The sequence below is a fragment of the Calliopsis andreniformis genome, chromosome 5, assembly GCF_051401765.1.
Source record: "Calliopsis andreniformis isolate RMS-2024a chromosome 5, iyCalAndr_principal, whole genome shotgun sequence".
NCBI classification, from domain to species: Eukaryota; Metazoa; Arthropoda; class Insecta; order Hymenoptera; family Andrenidae; genus Calliopsis; species Calliopsis andreniformis.
Genome location: NC_135066.1, coordinates 916,972 through 940,714, shown reverse-complemented (window position 1 = coordinate 940,714; position 23,743 = coordinate 916,972). Strand labels below are relative to the sequence as shown.

The window sequence follows — 23,743 nt, the reverse complement described above, 5'->3', positions numbered from 1 at the left end:
ACATTGCGTATAATTTTTCTTTTTTTCCAAAGAACACTATTTTACGAATTACCAACGTTTTCCTTCAAATGTCCAAGTATCCAGCAAGCTTCGAACGATTCGCAGTTTGCTGTTGCACCAGTCCCAAGATCTATTTTCGAACACGATGTATTTATAACAGACCTTACCTTTCGCGAGCTGCACTACGTGCCGACACTCTTGTAAATGGTATTACGGTGGATTCAGCTTCTTTCCTATTTGACACTTCACCTTTCCAACGAATAACACGCATTCTCTACATACTCTACAAGGTAAAGAAACGCTACTTGAATCGATGAAAAATGCTTCTGTATATTTGTTGTGTGCTCGTCTTCCTCTGAATATCGCTTGTCGCACATCTTAATTCAATCATATACGTAGAAAAAGTTGCATAAAATAGTTGTGGAATATATACCCCAACGTAAGCGATGCTGGAGGACAGTTTCCGACGAAACCGAGAGATACGTCCGTGTCCCTGAGAAACAAACGGAAGAGTCAGCTGAGGGTTCCCGGGATAATCTTGGAAAAGCAGATAAATAACCAGACGGCCCGTAGACCGCACCATTTACTCGTTTATATTTGGATATCGATGCATTCTGCGATCTCGTCGCGTATGCAACGCGTTCGAGGATGCGTCATTGTCGCTCAAAGCTTTCCATTCTTGCAAATCGTATTTTTCGTTCCTATTCAAGGAGAAAATTCAAAATTTCTCAAGCTTTATTAGACTTTAGCCGATCCACAACGACCAGTCATAATTCTTAATATCTAGAAGATGTGTCAGCCGGGATTCGCAAGACATCGAGTTATTAGACGAAATTCTGAGCTACGACCTTCGCGCGAGAAGTGTTGCCATGAATTCAACTGCTTCCAGGAACATCATGATCTAGAGTTGACCTAGATACTCTAAATTCGCAACTAGAAATGTTTCAAATTTTAGGAACACGCGTTACCCGCTATTTGGACCAAGGATAATACTCCTAACAGTAACTGGAAATTCTTATTCTTGAAGTAATTAAGGATTCAATAAGAGGCAAGATATTTGTCAATTGTTTCAATTATGTACACAGAGCTACTTATTTCGGACGACATCGAAAGGCGCATGGGTCCAGCAGAGTCGGACCTTGAGCCAAAATAAATTTCCCATGCCAGGAGAGATAGACTGATTCGACTGATGCTATTCACTAACAGAAGAAAAACGACAAATCGGTGGGGAGTTCCACCCGTGGATAGGGAAGAGGTAGAGAGAAGAAGCAAGAGAAAGTATTCCCACGGGACGCATCACGAGAAGAGGTTTTTAAAGTGACTGGAGCCTCTTCTGTCAAACAGAAGCTTATTATATATTAGCTCAATTCCATGTGACGAAATTTCTCTTCCACTATAAAAGAAACAAGCATATGTGTTTCTTCCAAAACAAATGGCTATCTTAAATATTTTTTCTTCTCGATTAAGTCGCGACAAGGCAGATTGCATATTTGTGGGTATCCCCGCGAATTTCTTCTTTTGAAATAAGAGATTCAATAGTGAACACGAACAATTAGAGGACCGCTTCATAAACTCGTTCGGTGAAGTTGGTCGCATAAGTAGTTCTGGAGAGTTAAAGCGAGTAGAGTGGATTCGAGAAATTTATATCCTCCAATTGTGCGCGCTGGAATGAATTATTATTGGGAGTCGCAAGGTGCAAGCATCGTTTTCTTACTATGAAATAAAAGTAACTTATTCAATATTTTGTAACGAAAATTTTGCTGTAAATTCCTGAAACCCTTGGTCAAATTTAAATTTAATTTCAGAGAGTGAAAAAAACGAACAGCAAAACAGGAAACAAAGCCGAAGCAAAATTTTTACTTTACGCATGAAAAATTTCAATTTACGCTAGGTAAATTCAGAGGGTGAAAGTTTGTTATATGAGTATGTGCAAATACCTGTTACTTACCTATGGGTAACGCAATAATATTTCAGCCTGTGTTAGTAATACGCTCTGACACGCAAGCTTCAATATCCGACTGACATTAAGTAATTTACGCTATTTTCACGATAATTCTGAAAAGCTGCCCAAAAAAGAAGTATAGGAGAAGAACAGCAAAGTTAGCATGCAAACGAAAGCGACCGTGAAAACCAAAATTGAATCTTGGAAGAGAAAAACAGAGAAAACGGGAATAAGTGGACGATGAAAAGGAGAAGAATAACTGGAGCGAACATTGGTCAGAAGGAACGAATGAGAAGCTCGGGGGTCGAAGGAGAAGTGGTGAATAGCAGACAAGGCAGGATTGGAGAGATGGAGACGAAGAGATACGAAGGAGAAATTCTCGTTTTCTACAGGGACAGGTGCATGCCCCTATTTTAGCCTGCATGCTGGGAAATGTGTTGTCCAACCTGGAATAAAATCGCGACATTCCTTCGCTCCACTCCTCTTCGGCCACGATCTGTTCCTTTTGGTTTCTTAGGCTCCCTCTTTAGCTCACTCCCTTGCAGATCTTCGCGCAGGGATACTGAGAGAGAAAGAGGCAAACGAAGCCTTGGCTTGTCTCCTTTGCTTCAGCCACGCGAGAATTGCATAACGTTTCGTTTAATATGCCTGCAGAGGAAACTCCCGGTCGATATTATTTATCGGTGTGGTGTACTATTTTTCACTCGACTATTTGCACAATCGTGAATATTTTGTAGAACGTGTTGCTTCTGTCCTACGAAAAGAAACGCGAAACTGGCCTGGCCAAACGTGGAAACAGTGATAAATTCCTTCTCTGTGAGTCCAATTTAGCGACGATGACGAGACACGTAGCCTAGAAGGCGAAAAGAATGCCAATATCTTCTGGTAAAAACTTGAAGAATTCGGGAATGCCGAATTCTTGGCGCCAGAGCGTTGAACGAAGAGCACCGCGTTCTCGACTCCCATCAGCCCTCGCCTCTTTCTTGCCTGACTCGCGTCTTTTTTCTTTCTTTCTCGTTTGCAGCTTCTCTACGTTCTACTTCGTTTTATACGATCTCAGCGTAATAATTTTAGTTCACGCTAGATGCTTCTTGAAACGCAACAACGACCGTAGGTCTTACGTATACGTAATAAACGCACTAAAATTATTCTATTTCCATTCAAGAGAAGTCTACAATTCCCTCCTACGATTGTCTTTCCTTCTATCAGTAGATACAGTTCGAAAAATTTTTTACTTCATACGAAATTTTCTTAGTATCGGATAAGTCACGTTTCTCCTTTCGACTTTCTTCGTCGGTATCATCTCGCTGAGGCTGTTTCACAATAGCACGGCACGGCGCGGCACTTATTTACGAAGTCTTTCGAACGGAGCATAGAAAGAAAGGAATAGCTATAGAACAGCATCTAGGAGAAGTGTGACAAGACCACTGATCTATACATACTGAATACAGCATACGGCTTCTGAATGTATACGGCTGTATGTGGTATTCTGGTTAGCATATGGCTTCTTATACATATATATCGTTACCTAACAATTATAAATAGCAATAATTTGCAAGAGTCACTGCATGCAATTGTTATTATCGATATATTCGCATTTTGCGAAGTTGATACTGCAAACAATGTGACACAAAATCCCATAAAATAATAAGTTTATTCTACACCTATCTCGTTGATGCATACATCGAAAAATCTTAATATCACTGAGTCTACTCAGGTGGTGAACATAATTTATTCTTAAAGATGAAGCAGTTTAAACAGTCACAATTTAGGACCTACCTGTATCCAGTATGTACAAACGAGTGGATATGTCCAATACACGTGCGTACTCTTACATACATTCAGATCACGACAGAAGCGAGACCCAATGGTTAAATGGACTAACTCACACCTTCGAAAGTTATTGATAGCAACAGGATCCACGGCGCAGCTTTACGAGTTTCCCAATCAAACGTTTGTTGTGTAAACTTCTGCTTTACTCAACACTATCCGCACTGTCAACGCGAAAAATAGTGATTTTTATTTATATGTTTTTGGATGTAATCCTACTAGCTTTTGGAAAAAGTATAAACTAATCAAGTCTTTTCTACTTTTTTCCACTGAAACGAAAGTTTGTATTTCGTTATCTGTCGGTGAGAGGATTAACTAAAAAGTATGAAAACTGTCATGCCTGTGAATATCACGAAATGCACCTGCAGAATATTATAAAATGGCACTAATGTTAGGCGGTTTCAGTTAAAAAAGCATGTCGAATAAACGCGTGTTCCCTATTGATCACCGATGTAAATGGTCGTCAAATTTCGTGCCGAGAACAGGATAATTTGTTCGTAGACAAAGCCAGTTAATCGGCGGCTCCGAACCCAGAAGCTGCGACCTCGATCCGAACTCGAATAGGCGAGCTCCCTGGAGTATTAACAAATGTGTTCTATTAAACGAAACCACTCGAACCGCTCGGAATAATTAGCAGTGGCGGACTATATGATTCCATATGGGGCGTCGTTGTGGGATTTCTGACGATTCATTCGCAAGAGAGCCGTAACTGTGGCGACAGAGAGGGGGATGCTCCGTTCTCGAAGGACGCCGGAAAAGCATCCATCCCTCGTGAATCATGGTGACCATACGAAAACGCCATAAAAATAATACGACTGTGTCACGATAGGCTAAGCATGACTCATTCTCCTAGACGAGTCACTGGAACCGCCACTGGATCTTACTTGTGGAAACTGATCGATAAACCTCGAAGTTTCCCCGCGAAAACGACAGAAGGGTGATTTCAACTGAGTTGCATCTCGTTTGCGTTCCAAGCATCGACGTAGAACACGAATCACGACATAAATTGCGTTTGCTTTCTTTCAAATTACCTGCGCTTACCGATGCCTGGAAAGGTACTTTTTTTTACCATTGTAAGATTTCAATTATATTGAAATAAGTTTCATAAGTTCCACAACTTACACAATCTGCCAAAATAATTGTGTGGACCCTTTATACTATTTCAAACATTACGCTACTTCCTAAAATTCTGAGTGACCAATTTAACGTAATAAATCTGTACACAGTTGATCGATAGAAATTCGGATGAAATATACTTGTGCACAAAATACAGTCTAATTGGATGATACGAAAAACATTAGCCTATACATATTAATGTCTAGGAAACGAGATTTGTTTCATATCGTTGCATTCGAAATGCTATCGATCGGTTTCAATTCTCGTTAGTCATCACCATGCGTTCCCTGTTGCATGTTTCCTAGACAGGAGTCTGTCGCATTCGTGAGTCACTAATAAGTGGAACTACTTTGCTTTTGAGTGTACCACCTCCAGGTGAACGATGAGTAACAACTCTATACGATTCACGCGAATTAACGCGAATCACGTGGTCGTTTACATCAGAAATCCCATCGAAGACACAAATTTCGCTTATCTCGAATCATCGATAAGACAAATACAAAAAGTACATTAACAGTCGAAAGCAAAATAATTTGTCGTTTGTCTCAGAATTTTTAAAAGTACTTATTTTTTAACTTAGCGTCAGAAACAGAAAAAGATTGCCCCCACCGACTCATTCGAAATCTTAATTCTCGCCTTGTAAACTCGAGTCGAGGTAAGATATTTAGCCGGAAGTATCATATTCGGTGGCCCGCATGAGGAGCATTTATCTCACAGGAAATCAAGGATGTCCACCGTTTACGCGTCCTCATAAACCTACACGACGGTTAACGATCGTTATTGTTAATTAAAAAATATAAGAGCTCGTATTTGTCAAGGGTGAAGGAGTGTTATGACACTCAGCGGACAGGAGGCAGGATTTATCTTGGTGCTTCAGAGACTGGCATATCCTGCCCACGTGTTATGGGCTTAAATGATTTTAATAATAACTTCATTCGAATTGATCGAGAGAGGAAAGGCAGGAGAAAGGTGGATGGTAGGTCGTTTAAGGACCACCTACGGGCTGCCATAAATTTCGCGTTAATTCATGACAATTACGTCTCTTCTATAATTCTATTATTTATACCCCACAAGGGCTGTAACTGACGTATTTTATCCAGCGGAGGGATGCAAGATATCGATCTGTCTCTTCTCCAGTGTGCTTCGTCCGCTTCAAATTCGGTATACGCAATACATAGAGAAGTAGGACGGCCTGTACACAGCGATATTCCCCCCACGCATAAATGTGCGCGCGCCCACAGACCGAGAGATTCGATGCCCGATGACAGAGAGGTCCCGGTTAATGGCAGCTGCGATGAACGCGTTCGAGAATAGCTTGGAAAATTTTCATCGATAGAAAGGAACGATTCATCTCGACACACAGTCGCCTTTAGTCGACTCGAAATCCCGTCAAGGGTGTCGTGAGATAAGGAGCACGTGACTCCAACTTTTTTCTATGCTGCAAGAGTGGCCTTTTTTAGGGAAGCTGTTGCTAATTGATTCGCACCCCTTTGGGGGGAACGAATCCAATTACAGCCTTCCATCCCGAAAGCTAAACCTTGAGTCGACCGAAGTTATACAGAAAGGCAGAGTTTTAATATTGAATTAGGGATGCTCGAAATGACAGACGGAAAAGGAAAAGGTAGCAAAATGGTGGAATTGTTTAGTTTAAAGTGCGCATAAACGGTATTCTGTAAAGAATAAATATGTACAGAGCGACTAGCAAAGTTTCGAGTGGCCGGTAGAGCACTCGAGTATACACCAACCGACGCGTTCATTTGAATCTAACCGAGTGGATGAATTTCGATGAGATTTTTCGTCTGTTGCACAAATAAGGTCATGACATGGACAATATTTAAACAATTGAATGCGACATAGTACGACCGTGCAAGCCTCTACGTTTTCGCGAATAACTAGCTCTGCTCCCCTTTTTCCATTCCCATTTGTTCTCGTTTATAAAGCTTAAAAGTCGGCTACGTTTTTCCTCCGCGTTGCATAAACAGGAATAAAGAATTGAAACTGTTTTGGCAATCACAAACAATTCGCAATCCTCGGTTTTCAAATTCATGCATTCGCGTGGGTGCAGGCGGCTGCTCGAAAAGAAGGTGTTAGTATCCAACCAGGGAAACGCAAAGATTCCGAAAATAGATTCTCTGCGAACCGAGGGACGACATTAGAAACACCGTGTGTATAATGCCACCCTACCGGCCTCAATACCTTCTGAAGCTTCATTTATGAAAAAATAGCACGCCGATAAACATTTCGTGACACACACATTCTTGACTGCCTCTTTGATCCAATAGCCAAACGTCGCTCAATTTTATGCTACGCAGTCTACATGACACACCTTACGTTACGGTAAGGCAAGTGTTAAGGGTAAGAGAACGATTGCAACTTTCATATAATCGAGTAGCGCAATATCAACATAAAACTGGTACGATGTTGCGGAAGAAAGATTCATAGAAACAAATAAATCACGCTATCGGACAGGACAGCCCGAGTAATCCATCAAACACGGCGCGGTCATTGGACTGACACGTTTCTTCTTTCGGTACGCATTCCTGACCCCTCGCAGGCCCAGCGTTGACTCCACCCTCGATGAACATGCTGTAGCATTTCTAGCCCCCTCTCGGCTCGCGTAATCGTCTGTACGATGATATGCCAGAAACTCACCCCGCATTTATTCTACCGCACCAAACTCAGTTGCGTCCCCTTACAGCCGAGTCAACCAAACAGGGACACCGTATCGGGCAGAAACACTCGGCGAAGCGAAACGCATCCGTTTCCAGCCTTCCTGTCTTGTGCGCGTGCTTTCACTCACATTTGCGTGTGTGTTTGCGTCGAAAGCAATATTTTCGATTGAATTTTCGACGGAAGTCATTGAGATAATGACACCCTTAGAATAATTGGATTTTTTGAATCCCCCTACGCCCGAAGGAGGGCAAAGCAGAAACAGTGAAGAAAACTAAGGGTTCGAATTGGTGTGAAGAGGGTGAACCGCAGAAGAATTTAGCAGGCGTCATTAGCACGGACGCATAACAGTGTATCACCACGGGATGCACTTTACGCGCTTTAAGACGCGTGTGCATTTAGAGCACAGATCGGGGAGTCGTTAACACGGGTGCGTACGCGTGTGGAATCGCGTGCGGAATCGCGTGCCCTCACCCGGGGCTCGGTTAAACGTGCGTGTGCCCTACGAAGCGGGTGCACGAGTGGGGAGAGCTACACGCGTGTCTTCGGTTTTGGTTTTAGTTCCATGGCAGTCGCTGCCGACGACGACGATCTCGAACTGTTGCCGCTGCTCGACGGTTCTCGGCCGTCGTTCATACGGCTTACGATCAATCGCGCTTTTTTTTATCTTCCTTTTCTTTTATTTCCAACTTTCATCGTTATCGATAGCCTCTTCGCTCCGGAAAACTTCGATATTACTTCGACCTTTTTTCAACTAAAAAGTGCAATATTAAAGTATATCCATTGAAATTCCACCAATTTTAAATACACCGATATAGAATCGAACGACTACAGTGAAAATTTCTCAGCAGAAACTGTATCGCGATCGAAAGAATTCCCGATATTACGGTCTCGCGGAAGATCGATACGCAACGAGGAAAATAAAGCTCGGCGCGCGATCGAGCCACCTGATCGAGAATCTAATTTAAACCTGGCTACGCGGGAAAAAGAAGAAGCGGCCCAAGAATAACAGGCTCGCAACGCAAAGGGAACGACACACGCGACGAAGAAAAAGGAAGGAAATAAGGAAGCCCCGAGTCGTTTTGAAGGCGAGATCAAAGTTGAAATTGTTCGAGGAGGTGAAGAAAGTGGAGTGCGGGAAGAGGAATCGCAGAGTCAGGCGAAGAGAAGACGCGCAAAACGAACAAGACGCGATAGGACTCGCGACAAAAATTCTGACAAAGCGAAAAGAATTCAAAGGACGCGAACGTGCGAGGAAAGAACGAATTCGTTTGAAAAGGGACAAAGAGAGTATTCGAGTGTCGCTTAGACGCGAAAAAACGTCGGCTCGTTTTGTTAATCAAAAGATTTCGACCCGGCTAGCGACGTGTTCTGACTAATAACGAACATGTGTGACCGCAGCGCATAGCGGCGATCAGAAAAAAGGGCTGCTCATGAGGACGCAATAGCGAGTCAAACGGAAGTCCATAGAAAACTCCCACTGTCGGAAATCCTTGCGCTAATTCCGCCGCAAAAAACGCCAGAATCTCATCTTCGTGAATTGTCAGTGTCTTAGAGCCATCGAAAGATAAACAGTCTCGTAACTTCGCAGTGATAAACATAATTTACGGTACAAACTCTTAACTACTTTATTCTTTAAACTAATAAGCGAGTGACGTTCAAGTGCCACCGAGAATGTGTTCCACGGTATTTTTTGCTTTCTCTTCCATCGAAGGAGCAACGTCGTTGAATGGTTGTGGTCTAAAATATCGCCAGAAAAGTTAATCGTTAACAGAAGCAGCGACGAAAGATAGAAGTATCTAAATTGTGAAGAATACTGAATGTTCCTGTGGTGTCAATCGGACGTGGCGGTGTTTCGCGCGTCAACTCGAACACCTGATTCTCGCCTGCTGGATCGAGATGCAGTGCACGTCGAAACACGTGTTTCTGACAAGTTTGCTGATACTGCTCCGAGCACGTCGAGCAAATGCAGCAACCGAGGACTCACGTGAATTTGAGAACAAGGGTATGTTGGTCCAAATCCTATTTTAGTTTATTCGAAGAAAATTTCAGTGCAGTAGGGAGATGATTTTTTACATTCGTTACATAACCGAATTCAATTAATGAATTTGAATAGGTTTAGTACGGGTTATATTTGCACGTTTCATAGAAAGACCCATTAATCTAAAAGAAAGGTAGGTAGGTAGGTAGTTAGGTACTGCGAATCGATCCGAAACTTATTTCAAAGCGAACGACCTCGGCCCGAATTGAGTAAGTTAGCAGTTTGGTGACTCGAGGCTATCGGCAGCAACCGGAAGGATTCAAATAGACTCGCACGCGCCCGCATACGAATCGCCAAGTTTTCGACATTCTAACAGTTCGTTGACTCTTTAGGCGCATCTTAAGCATTCTACAAATGTGCATTTTAAAATCGTTCCTTATTCTTAACCACTGTTTTCTAAACACTGTCAATAATTTTGATCGCCAACAGTCTTGTTTAAATCATGTGTTCATTATTTCACTTTAAGAACGAAAATAAACGGGTAGATTAAAGGCTGTCGTATATACACTCGTTGTCACAATTTACCAAGATTAGACACGTTCGCGAGTCAAGATAATTGCGTTATTAATCTCCGCCACCCCATTTACCCTGAGTGCCATCCATCAAACGTGAATGTCACCTGTCGTTTCAATGGTGCGGCGAGCTATGAACAACAAAGAACCGAGGAAATAAGAAGGAGAAGAGACGTGTCACCGATGTTTCCGATATAACGGGTACGTTCGATCGAAAAATGGGAAGCTGCCTGGCGAATCTACCAGTGGATATTTCGGTCGACGGGCAAATGGTCGAAGCTGAAGAATTTGCACGACTTATTTTCGACGTCGTAAACTGGCGCCGCTTCATTTCTTAGTCCCTGTGACTGTTTATCATAACGCCAGAGTACCCCCCCACTACAGCTAATTTTTTAGCTTGACAAAAATGAAAAACTGGCGGTCAAGGTTTGCAGATTGAAGTTGCTCGCATCAACAGGAATGCGTTAGGTACCCGACGAGCGTCGTTTATAGCTGTTAAGTAGGCAGACGACCGACGAGAACGCATTCGAGTGAAAGTTCGAAGGAATTCAAGAAGAACCTCCCTCCGACGCGCTTCAAATTCTAACCCTGCTCTTAAAATATGCACGCTGTTGCTGTAGATCGTAGATCCATCGGCGATTCTATATACAACACAGGTAGTAAATAAATTTTATTCTAAATTTCAGCGATTATTAGCTTTAACGAAAAGAACAGAAATTCCAAAATAGTTAAACTGTGCTTATTCTGTATTTTAAGAATATGTCAAGGAAAGCTGAATTGGTTGGAAAATGATCCACGAGAACGTTCGAAAGTCGGGACATAACGCGCGAAAGTACGTCAGGCTCAAAGAGTTTAGCGATGCAGAAAGGCATCAGGTTGAATGATGAAATTTTCGAGGCGGTGCGGTGCAAAGAGCAGCCCTTTAAAGCGGGTAAAGTTTGAATAACAAAATAGACGAGCCGCGAGGACTCAGAACGCACATCCTCGATGAAATTACCATACAAAGCGATCAAACGGGAGACCTTTATCTCTGTAGTCACCCTTGGATGGAGCTAAAAAGGGTGCCGACGGTCGACCCCTGCGGGGGAAGCCGGAAAACCAAGGGGCGTATCACGAAGAAGTTTAATCTTACGCATATCGTACGTCCTCGCGGCTACAAATCGCCTCTGGACCTCTGGGAGGAGTCACCTTAAATAATTACAGGTCTTTCAATGAAATATTGAACGGCTCGATTTCTTTATCGAAGGACCTCCAAAATGTTACTGCGGAGCCTCATTCACACTTGTCATTTTCTGCCAGCTCAATGCCGGAGGCTAAAACCTTTTTCCATATTTTATGGTCACAGTCAACCACCTTATTTCCCACGATTTCGACCATTTAATCACGACCGAACCGCATCGTTCCATCTTGAATTTTCAATAAATTCGAACCAGCAAAAGTATCGCTTTGAAAGAAGGAGGAACAGCCATCGGATCGAAGCGTAGCTGGTGACAGTTGGAATTTTATTGGAAAACTGAACTTCTTTTAGGGAAGATAGCAACAGGTGTTGGTAGGAGCAAGTAAAAGAAGTGCGAAGAAATAAACTTGACTTAAGTGCAGCTGGACAGCAACAGATTAGAGAGATAAGGCACACGACTAATGATGAACTTAATAAGTTGTCTCTTACAGATACAGGAACGTTCAAAAGCATCATAAGAACAGCAACGACGATCCTCGATATTGCATCTGCAAATAAGAATGCGCTATAGTCGAAGGAGTGCCGTGGAAATGGCCTGTCGTGCTGGAGTCTGGTATCAAACGTACGAAACAAATGTCCGGAAATTCCACGATAACACGCAATCGTGTGGCTACAATAGATAGGCGTCAATGAAAACTTGCAAATTATTTCGTGGCAATGTGCGTGACCTGATGCATGACGCAATGCGTGGGGACACGAGACTGCACCTGCTACTTCTTTCACATATTATACATTGCACATTATTCTCCTCGCGTTATTCATGCTTTTCGGAGTACTCTAATGACCATTCCTTCTAGTACTCGCAAATTCGATTCGTGAATGCCGAATCGAGAGTAAAGAAAAGCGAAGAAAGGAACCTGGAGCAGAGAACACAAAAATAGATGAGTTCAACGGAAGCGTGGTTTCCCAACGCGATACAAAAATAACAGAGTTATCCCTCGTACAAGTATTATTTACATAACGTTACACTAGGACTACAGATTTCTTTCTTCGAATCTTCACCGATTCCCGTCTGAAATTGGAACTCTATTCTAGAATGCATCGACGTATGTTGACATGAGACCTGAGAAATGAGGTTCAAAAGTTACAGATTTAAGCTTTCAGGAGTTAATTAGTCGCGGTTAATTCAAGAAGGAAATAGGTATTACATAAGCTCATACTCTCATTTGGATGTCCCGACCATAAAATAGTTCCAATCGTTCACCGTACAGTGGCACGTTATAACGGCGCGAATACAAAAAAACCTATACAGGGTGGTAAATCGAGAACATCGATAGGGTGAAATAAAAATCGATTTTAATCTTTTTGCTGTTTTCGAAGTTCAAAACATGGGCTGAAGTCCGCCAACGACGCTCGAGCAATCACGCCGAACGTTGCACTGACGAATAAATATCGAGGAGATAGTGCACTATCATACGCGATCTAAATTTAGAATTGTCGCAGTTCTACCCACGAAGAAAATAGAAACGATGTAGCGCAACGATACACGTGTATGTAAATCAGTGTTAATGCACACCGCGGTATGCCATTGATATCTTGGTCATTCTCTCTTGGCAGCTAGTATTTCCCACTTACGCGAGTCTTGCGACTTACCTCAGGCTACTTTTGCAAACAACACAATATTTGATCGTGCTCTGTACGTGACCCTTCAAGTCTTGTCGTACTATAGGTACGAACTGGCGATGCAGCAGAATTTCAATCAATTCTCTGTTAATAGTGTCGGGTCCCAGAATAGCTGAAATCGACGAACCCAAAGCGTAATGAGCACAATAGCGAGCCAAGAACGATGCACCCATTTAGTGCGTGCATTATGCTGGTGCTCGTTCGCTGATATACTTATACACGAAGCAATTTGACCAACCTGACGAAAAGGGACTAGACTGTGTTAAATTGATTGTGTTTAGAAAAACAGAACATTAGTAGATAAGTTATGAATAAACGATAAATGCATGTCTTTGTGTAAATTTTTTTGAAGGTTCTACGACTTACGCTCTTACAGCACCGCTAACAGTGGTGTGGGCCAATGAGGGTGAGGACGTTGAAATGCCATGCAGTCTCATCCCCCCTATAGCGAATGACTCTGTCAGTATGGTGATCTGGTTCAAAGGCACTGATGGAATACCTCTCTACAGGTAATACTTGATCTCTAGTTTTGAAATAACAGCGTGCTATGTCCTTTAAATAATGAAATTGCTTTTTGGAACTCATTACAATTATACGAAACGCTTTTCGACTTTCATCTCTTTGGCTTATTAAGAGATACTGCTATCTCCGATAACAATCGCTATTCTGATTACGAGAAAATGAGCATAACCGGGAAATGATATTTCCAACAGGTGTTTCTCTGAAGCTTTGTCCTTATTGCCTGTAAATCCCAACCGGTTAGTACCCTATTAACAGAAACTGATTTTTCTATTTTTCTTTTTATAAAACCCATTTCGTAATCTCATTTCAGTAATCGTAGTAATAGTAGAATCAGACCGTTTGGCTATAGCGTGGTAAAAATCGTGGCGAGTTTCACCCGTTTTCGTCAGTGAACTTTCAGCGATTTTATGCGAGACAAACGAATTCTTTCAGCAACCATTTCGTATACGAAACTTCCTGTTCCTGCATGGGAACTGATTCACAAGCCAGAATAGCTGCTGCGACTTGCCCCGGATCTCCGTTATGCTTATTATCCGTAGATGCCATTGTTCTGAGATCGCATCTCGAAATATCTCGACTCAAGCCCCCGGAATAAGGTCCCTCTTTATGGCCACTGTCTTCATCACCTTCTAGTCTCTCGTACGTTCTAACAATTTGCAGTGCTTTCTGAGACTACCCCTTAAAATCCGTCTTCTTATCACTACTTGGGCTATCTTCAGCTTTATGCACCAAGAAACTGAACGTACATTCTTTATCTACCATTCAACTTTTCTCACAAGGCGCGATTCATCGGTCAAATAAAAGACAAATTGAGGTAGGTCGCGTAAAGTAAATAAACAAGGAGCTCGAGGACTGTTAGCATTAGTCGAAGGAAACTCCTGATACCACTGAATTTCTGGAAATAGAGCATGGTAGTTTGATCAGCGTCGAATGTTATTTCGCGCTGACAAATCCACGTAAACATTATATCTCGGTTCGTTTATTTAAGAAGAAGGGTGAGGTTGGACGTAAAAAGAGACGTTGATCGCGAGGTCTTGCATTACCGTTTGAGGCGTGTCGGTAGAGGAAAAAAATTTCCGTGAAAAAGGGTGAAAAGACGTGGGTTCGAAAGACGAGGTCTGTTCCGCGTCAAAAGACGATCGTAAAAAATACAGCGAGAGGAGCAAAACGACCGACATTAGAAGCAAACGCAAAGCAGGTGGCTTTCCGAGTGTTCACGGGATCGGTTATCTGCACCCGGAACGCTCCCATAACTTGCAGTAGAAAGAAAAAAGAAATGGAAATCCGAGTGAAGACGAGCGTGGGACAGGAGGTTGTACGAAGGGTGAAATGACAGGAACCGTGCATCTGACCGAGGCGTTTATAACCAGCCTCGCGATTTGACGGAAATCGACTATGAATTGGTTGCTTTTTCCGTCATAGTTGCTGAGGTGACTTCCTCTTAAACATTGCGTAACGGTCAACTGTTCTCGGTGCATCTAAATTCGCTGACTGTACGCTTGCCAACTATTCTTTTTTTCTCTGGGAATAGCCACGTACGCTAGAGTTAGTCACCGAAACTAGCCAACCAGCTGTTTACCAGCTCTGTGTCCCTCCCGGAAGTGTCAACGCGTTCATGTGTCATTCGATCGTTGACTCTTCGATCGGGTAAAGAATTGATTCAACAGAAAACGTAACCGGGTCACCCCGATACTTTGATCTTGAAACTATTGCGACGAGTTATCTCATTCTCCTTATGCGATAACATTTTATCACTTGTAATGGAAATATTCTTACGTTCTATGCAGCTTAGATGCGAGAAGTGGAAACCTCACAACTGCCATTCACTCGGCGATCGGAAACGATTTAGGCAACAGGACTTACTTTTTGATCAGTGATGGTCAACGAGCCAAATTGAAAGTCACCAAGGTTACTTTTAAAGACCAGGGGATCTTTAGATGTAGAGTAGATTTTGTCAATTCTCCGACGAGAAATTTTCGCGTGAACCTTACGCTTGTTGGTAAGCATATTTTTCATTGATTAGATAATGTTTTCATAACGAAGACAGTACGATCAACAAGTTTGTGTTTCATTCCTTTATTCAGAAAAACCATCGAGACCTGTGATATATGATGCCCAAGGGCGAGAAGTGACTGGAGTAGCTGGACCATTTCTTGAGGGTTACAACCTCGGTCTAAATTGTCAAGTGTCTGGAGGTAAATTAATTTTTCCTTTTAGAAAATTTATCCATTACGTCGTTCCACGTATCACAAAACGCATGTTTATCGTAGGAAGACCGAAACCTACCGTAACGTGGTGGAAGGATGGTGAGCTACTGGACAACGTCGTCGATACGATTCCGGAAGAAGCAATAGGTTCGTCAAGTAAATACACGGCGAACCATCTTGTCATCGATAAAGTGACGAGATCGTTATGGGGCACCAAGCTAGAGTGCAGGGCTCAATCGGCACAGATGTCTGCACCAATCGTCCGAGAAGTTCCTTTAGACATTTATCGTAAGTGTCCGCCAGCTTTAATTACCTTTAATCATCTTATTTTCTTTCTATCTTTTCAATCAATTCTTTCAAAAGATTTTTGCAAGTGTCTGAAGAAAATCTGCTTTACAGCTTGCTCAAGCTTCCATTTCCTACGAATTGTACAGATTTCTTTGACAGTCGAGACAGCGTTTTCCTGTGCTAGAACGAAAAGCACCGGAAACGTTTTGCGCGGAAAGAAACGCGATTCTTACTCAGCCGAAGGTCCTGCCGCTTAGGCTACGACAGACGAAGAAGAAAGAAATTTAAATATAGTAGACGCGAGTGACCCGCAGCGGAAGCGAGATGAATTCCAACGATTTTGTGCGAACCTTCTTAACTCCTTTGACGGCTGCAATTCGTAGAATCGTCGTCGAAAGTAAAAATACACGGTTTGGATGGCGAGCATGTGGCTCCCTCCGTCCGTTATTTTCACCACGGCGGACCTTTCACGAACTCCGTTCACTTACAAATCTCTTTTTCGCGCGAATTCTGTAGCAATCTTTCGAATGATCTAAGCATGCAGCAGTTTCACTTCCTTTGTAGCTTCTTGACTCGATTCACTCCGGACATAAGATGTAAGCAAAAGCTCATGTTCATAGTGAGGCCAGCAATCGTGAAGATCGTCTTGAACGAAGAGAAGATTTACGCTGGTCGACCAATAGCGGCGCGCTGCGAAACTTGGGGAAGCTCACCCGCGGCCAGAATTATCTGGAGGCTAGGTGGACAAGTGATAGGCGATCCGAACATGTCCAGTACACAGAGAAGTAATTCCACGATTAGCAAGCTGGCTTTGGCGCTCGGCAAGGAAGACGATGGCAAAGAACTGACCTGCAGAGCTGAAAATCCCAGATTTCCTGGTGGTGTTCTCGAACAAACTAAGATTCTTAGCGTCGCTTGTAAGTCTTCCGCTTTTCCGGTATATTCGTTACTTCTATTCTCTATAATGCGATACATTCCAAGAGCAGAAAATGTACAATGCGCTTCTTTGGTGTGCGTACTTAGATCCTCCTGTAGTTTCAATCCACTTGGCCACCGGGTACATGTTGGACATCTTGAGAGAGGGGGATGACTTAAAATTAATTTGCAACGTAGAAAGTAACCCAGCTGCGACCAGAATCATTTGGTACCACAACGTGAGAGACTTTGATATACCTAGATATCTACTGTACACGAATCCACTGCAATAGAAATTATTCATTCCTAATGATCCATTCCAGGATAATCGGTTAGAGCACGACGTGACTAGTGGAACGTTAATAGCCTCAAACACCTTAACGTTCAGAGTGATAACATTAGCTCATTCCGGCGAATATTCATGCAAAGCAATCAATTCTGTAGGAGAGGGGCGCAGTCCGCCAATATTTATTCATATGAAATGTAAGTATCCCACCCCATCTCTTCGAAGTTTCTATTTTCTAATAAAAATGAGTTGTTTGACAGACACGCCAAGGTGTAGGATAGGGCATGAACGACGAGAAATTGTGGCGGGACGTCACGAGACGGTGTTGTTGCGATGCGAGGTAGACGCGGTTCCGGAAGACGTGGTGAGGTTCTCATGGACGTACAATGGGACACGCGGTGACGTCTTGCCTATGTCGAACTCCAGAGCTCAGAATAACGGGCTCGTTAGCGTTCTGGAGTACACTCCTAACGCTGAGACAGACTTTGGAACTCTGGCTTGTTGGGCGAGCAACAGCGTCGGCAGACAAAGGACGCCCTGTATATTCAACATCGTGCCAGGAAGTACGTGTCCTTGGAAACTGATAACTAGAATAAATTTTGCGAAAGAACCCTGAACGAATCTTAGTACCGCCTTACTTGGTTACCGCCATACTTTTTCGTTTCGTAAAGTATCTTGTCAAACGTACGGTTCACTAGAAAGCTGAACAAAAAACGTGATGGAGAAACTCACACCTTATAAAACGATCCGTATTTTTAACCTAATAAACGTTGTGATTCACAGAACCACCACAACCACCATTCGACTGTTCTCTGAGCAACGAAACCAATTCACTGGAAGTGAATTGTGTCCCTGGAGCGGACGGTGGTTCTCCACAGTACTTTTTGCTGGAAGTTCGTCGCGTACCTAGAATCCCTGGAGCCCAGGTGAACCCTCCAACGCTACACGCGCCTCAGAACGATCAGGGAACGGTCGGGGAAATTCCAGTGATTCGCCAGGAAAGGAATCAGAGGCCTCAGTTTCTACTGCACAACCTCGAGCCTGGTTTCGATTATACTTTATTGGTTTACGCAGTCAATGGCAGGGGGAGAAGCGAACCCGCACTCTTCAGACACGTTAGGGTTGCTGAGCCTATCGGTGGAAAAATGGAGGAGAGGACTGGCATCTTCTTAGAGGACCTTAAAAAGGCATTACCGAAGACCAGCTCGGAGAATTTAATCATTGTGATTGCTTTAACAGGTACAGGTAAACAAAGATAGCTTTACGTTTTTTCTAGTCTCTTCCGAAAGTATTGCTGACTAAAGACAATTTTGAATGAAAGGTGCGATTGCTCTGATCCTGATCGGTATCGGAGTTATCATCGGCCTGGCTATTTGTAGAAAACGCAGCAGTTCGCCTATTAAAAACGAACCGGACGATTTTACCACTCCCACCTATGTTTCTGCTCAAAGGGTTGAGCCAAGAATCAGATGTTCAGGTGACAACAGACGTTCTCAAAGAACGAGCTTGTACATCGAAGAAAATCGGAATGGTAATATATCTATGCTCTGATGCTATTCTAACATTTCTTGATAGCTTTCATCTTTGATTCAAATGATAACTAAAATTGTTTAAACGTTTATTTATTTTTCTAGAACCGGATCTCCTGCAGAGGGTGGAGATCGATTTGCACGATTAGCGTACTTACATGAAGAATTCCTTCATTTTCTGCAACTGGGAATAACGTTTTGATATTCGCCATTATGTATCATAGATGTATGTATGTATGTATATGCTTTTCACGACGTCCTGTGTAGATACACACCGAGCGGAAGTGCCTATTTTTTTAGATGTAAGACGTAACTCTATAAGCCATAAGATAGGGAGGCAGTGTGATCTAATTCTGTTTCCAGAATTCCTGTACCTGTACTTTACGATTAGTAGATATATCTTTTAAAGCGTCGATTCCACGACGAAAGTTAAAGCCTTATTTATTGCGCTTTGCGCTTCGTGTTGCAACTTTCGTGCCATTTTTTATTCTAACGAGCAACAGACAAAGTATTATTTAATCGAGCGCCTCTAGCAGCCTTGTCCTAACCAATAATTTAGCGAAAGCTTACCAGTTCCCATAGATATAACGATATTCGTAGCACAAAGGTATAAAGTGTACAGATATTTTTACAATCGTCCCTCTAGATGTTAAGACTCAATTCCTACGTTTAAGTATTGTACTTTCCAGGCGAATTCTCGAAGAGGATATGCCAAATCGATAAATAAGATTCTTTAGAAATTGAAACGCTTATTCAATTATGTAAATAGCATAGTTTAGCGCTATATTACTTATGATTTTGACGATGAAACCGCCGAATAAATATTCATTGAATATGTTTGCGTTGAAAACACCACAAGCTAAAAAAATTGTTTTGTAAACGAAGCTGAACATTTTTCAATGGTGAATGTGTTTTAAGCTGTCTGTCGATTTTTTAGAGAAAAAACGTATGTACGTTCGCGGTTATCGGCGCGGTTTAGATACTGTCGCAAAATTCAGCGTGCATAGTTGGATAGTTCGATAGCAACTACCATAAACAATTTCCTAAAATCCTGTGACTTTTGCTCGCGTTCGTTTAGGTTCTCGGAACGCAAAACGCTTGTCGCACAATTTCACCGAAATAAATAACGAATACGGCCATCGGCAAAGTCCGATATCCGTAAATTACACCGTACTTCCGGGGAGTACGAGAATTGAGAGAACAGGGCATCGGTCGAAAATAAACCGTATTGTTTGGCGGAATACTCCATCCGGCTTTTCTAATAAAGTTCCAGCCTTTTAACCGGCTCTTCCACTTTTCTATGCCTGAACCAGCCGAAGGCGATGGCCAACAACTGCGCCGCAAGTAGAGCAGCCAACCAAAACATTTCTCACCGTGTACGATTGCTCGGATTATTTGCGCATCGGACAGTCTGCTTGCACGCACGGATCTTTAAGCAAACATGAATCCGATCTCCGCAAAATCAAACGAGGTAACCAACACCAGCATTATTTGTGTATGCTAAGGATTTACTATCCAATTTATAAGTCGAAACGTCTCGCTAATGAGACATTTCGCTATGTTCAGAAACTGAAGTCTATATGCGAAATTAAAAGAACGAAACTGAAGCAGAAATTTTATTCGTTTGAAAAAATTACTCACAATGGATCTCGTTTTTTTTTTTTTTTTTCGTGTCAATAATAATCCATTCTTCTACAGAAATGTAACATAGATTAATTGTATCCTATTATATTATACATATTATATTACCTTGTATTATATTATATCCTGATATGTGCTAGATTACAGAACATTGCACGCAAACACCAACTCGAATTCAATTACATGATGCATACTGGAATTTATATTAAGCATAACAAAACGCAATTATACGTGCGTTATTGATTTATATGAAAATACAAAACATCCTTGCATAGAATTATTCCTGTACTCCCTATCTCGAATATTGGGAAAAAAGAGAGAAAAGAAAAACCAGCTGCAACGATTCCTCGATCAATCCTACTTTGCATTCATTGCCACTGGCGTGGCGGACGTCAGCCCTCGATTAACCGAAACTTCATCAATGTCGCGATAATCGTGTCGTCGATCGCGACAGATATTCTATTTTCGTTAAATTAGTTGTCGGGCACCAATTACAGGAAAAATTCAATCATCATTAGCGGAGCTTCCGTTAATAGCTTTGCAGATCCGTTTGACCCATTACAACGCAACCATTCGAATTCAGTACAATTTATCAGGATAGTTAGAACGTCCAAAAGTTTCAAGAAATTTCATGAAATTTTTTTTCTTGCAGAGTCTTCGGTATCAAGATCAAGAGTTCTTCGATGAGAAGAGGGTTGACGTGAACAAATCCGTTATCGATCTTGTTATGCACGTTCTCTAATAATACGAGTAAAGGAGGTTTCCAAGATCGGACGGATGAATAGACGTGCCAGTAGGTTATATAAAACCAGACGTGGACAACCAAAGGAAATACTGCTAGCCGTTCTCTAATGGAAACGTAAGCGTCGCGTCGAGACAGCCGTTGCAAATATAATTGTGTATTACAGAGAGATATTCGAAACGTGGACTGGACGAACGTGGTGTCGAGCAAATAATTAAGTTATACCTCGTAGCGCGGTAAGCACGGTATCGTTATGATCATAGAAAACGGCGCTAGCAGAATGCTAGGGGCTAGTCGTGTTATTTCAGCGAATCTGCCACCTCGTTGCCGCGTGTGCCCGTTAAATCTGACATGCTTGGGGTAAACGTTTCCCACGAGGCGAATAAATCCTTTTACTTGCACGTACAGCTTTTAAGGATTCTTGAATTTCTTTCAATTTTCTTGCTTCTGTGCCCGTGGGACGTCGCGCCGCCGTGCACCGCCGCGCGCCGCGGCGCCTGCCCTCGTACTCGTTTCAGTCTCGAAACTTTCTTCTCACTCAATTTCTACTGGGACTTTGTAATTATTATGCGACCGAGGAACGATTTCTGTTGCCTGTCTCTGGCGGGCTGGGAAGGATCGACGCGATATTTAGCGTAGATATAGAATATTCTCAGAGTGGCAGTGTCACGAGACGCGGCTAAAAAGTTAACGAACCCTAGACGTAGTTCCTATTGAAGGAGGAGTCGAGAATAAAGTTCGTCCATGCGACGATATTTCGTCGTTCGTGCTCTGAACTTCTCGGTCTTAGTCTCCACCCAATTGCTCTGAACATTGAATGAATTTAATTAAAGAATGGAAAGTAGCATGTTCTTGTATGTTCTCTTTTTACTAATTATTCGATAGTGACACGTTTCTCAAACAGCAAAGTAGGTTATATAATTCTTAATTGCAAGGAAACGTTCCCAAGATAAAATATAATGAACGATTCATCGTTATTTATTATCAAAAATATTTCACGTGTATTTAACATCTTGTATCGAAGGTGGTTTATAACAAATGAGATACAACAGGTCGTTAATACATAGCAATAAGTTAAGCAGTTGGTTAACGATCACCGAATACTATTTAATGTCCATAAAGCGCTACATATAGTGGCATTAGAAGCGATCATCTGGTGTTGAAACGACCACATCAAGCGAATTTCATTTAATTGGAACGCATAATAGAACGCATGTGCACAAGGCCATCGGAATGTATAGTCGTATTTGATGCATCGGTGCATTGCAGGAGCGAAGTCCTTGGAGTCGCACTAATTCCATTAAAATTTCCACACACTCGTTCAGAATTGCCAATGATAATACCTGCCGACTCTTTGCTCCGAGTCCTCTAATAAGAGGCAGATTCAAAACACTTACACGATAAGTAGAAGAGAGAACAGAATTAATTTTTTCATAATTATTGCCAATTCCTAAGCAGTTGAGATGGGAAAAACAAGACGAATGCAAAATATGTACGGAATACTTAACACAATCTGTAGAAAAACGATACAAACACGTCCGACAAAAGGTTCAGTCGAACGTAATAAATTCCGTTAATTCAATTAAATCGCTGGAATGAAAATTTAACGTCGAATAAACTACAATTAATAGGAATAAAATATCAAATTTAATTATAGAGGTTTAACATTAAAAATTTTTAATTTTTTAATTTAAAATTTCAGAAGATTAAATTCAAAATTTCAAACGTTTAAATTCAAAATTTCAGACGGTTAAATTCAAAATTTCAAACGTTTAAATTCAAAATTTCAGACAGTTAAATTCAAAATTTCAAACGTTTAAATTCAAAATTTCAAACGTTTAAATTCCAAATTTCAAACGTTTAAATTCAAAATTTCAGACGGTTAAATTCAAAATTTCAACCGTTTAAATTCAAAATTTCAGACGTTTAAATTCAAAATTTCAGATGGTTAAATTCAAAATTTCAACCGTTTAAATTCAAAGTTTCAACCGTTTAAATTGAAAATTTCAACCCTTTATATTCTTTAGATAAGTACTTCATTTCGTTTGTTCTGGATCCGTCCTCAATGTGAACTAATAAGTGAAGAAACATTCCATTTAATCGGAACGAAGATCGCGATGCGTTTAAAGATAACTATCATGGTTTAGTTGCCTCCATGATGCATTAGAACATCGTCGCGTCGGGAGGTACAATTTGCAGGGTTAGCAAATTTGTTTCGTAACGGTGACGTAGGACTGTGCATAGCTCGGATGCTAGCCGTCACTAATTATTTTCTGTAACGAGCACGAAATATTCCCCTGGGAGTGCAGTGCCAACGACAATAATCTTACGAAACTATTACGTAAAGTCTGACTTTGTCTATCCTTACTCCTTCTTCGATGCATTTGCTATTTTCTTCAATATGACAATCTTTCAACTCTTTATTAAACATAAAATACGCGCTGCGTACTGCTTTCTCTTGGATTATTGAAACGTCAAGAGTTTTATAATTCTTAGCGTAATTACATTACGTTAATTAATTTACCGTCATTTTTGCTCTCTATTTTTTGTTTTCTCTTTGTTCTTTTCGAATCCTCAACTGTCAGTTCGTTCAACGTCCTCTTTTCTTTCCTTCGTTCCCCTTTGTTTAATGGAAAAAAAAA

General features: G+C 41.7%; 2 protein-coding genes across 5 annotated transcripts; both read left to right on the top strand.

Moving 5' to 3' along the window:
• The first annotated feature begins 167 nt into the window (after window positions 1–167).
• Side (motor axon guidance molcule sidestep) lies at window positions 168–18,949 on the top strand. Of its 4 annotated transcripts, none has more exons than XM_076378071.1 (12): window positions 168–290; window positions 13,324–13,480; window positions 15,281–15,492; window positions 15,578–15,688; window positions 15,764–15,988; window positions 16,609–16,905; window positions 17,012–17,142; window positions 17,227–17,386; window positions 17,450–17,752; window positions 17,973–18,428; window positions 18,511–18,720; window positions 18,824–18,949. In XM_076378071.1, the coding sequence occupies exons 2-12, from the start codon at window positions 13,392–13,394 to the stop codon at window positions 18,865–18,867; spliced, it is 2,238 nt and encodes a 745-aa protein (XP_076234186.1). In that variant the 5' UTR covers window positions 168–290; window positions 13,324–13,391; the 3' UTR covers window positions 18,868–18,949. The 4 variants fall into 4 exon arrangements, with proteins under 4 accessions (XP_076234186.1, XP_076234183.1, XP_076234185.1 ...); XM_076378068.1 differs by having other exon boundaries at window positions 17,973–18,434; XM_076378070.1 differs by having other exon boundaries at window positions 220–290; window positions 13,348–13,480; window positions 17,973–18,434.
• LOC143179542 (uncharacterized) lies at window positions 314–1,714 on the top strand. Its single transcript, XM_076378840.1, has 4 exons — window positions 314–328; window positions 419–688; window positions 788–1,001; window positions 1,086–1,714. The coding sequence occupies exons 1-3, from the start codon at window positions 314–316 to the stop codon at window positions 914–916; spliced, it is 414 nt and encodes a 137-aa protein (XP_076234955.1). The 3' UTR covers window positions 917–1,001; window positions 1,086–1,714.
• Window positions 18,950–23,743: the final 4,794 nt, after the last annotated feature.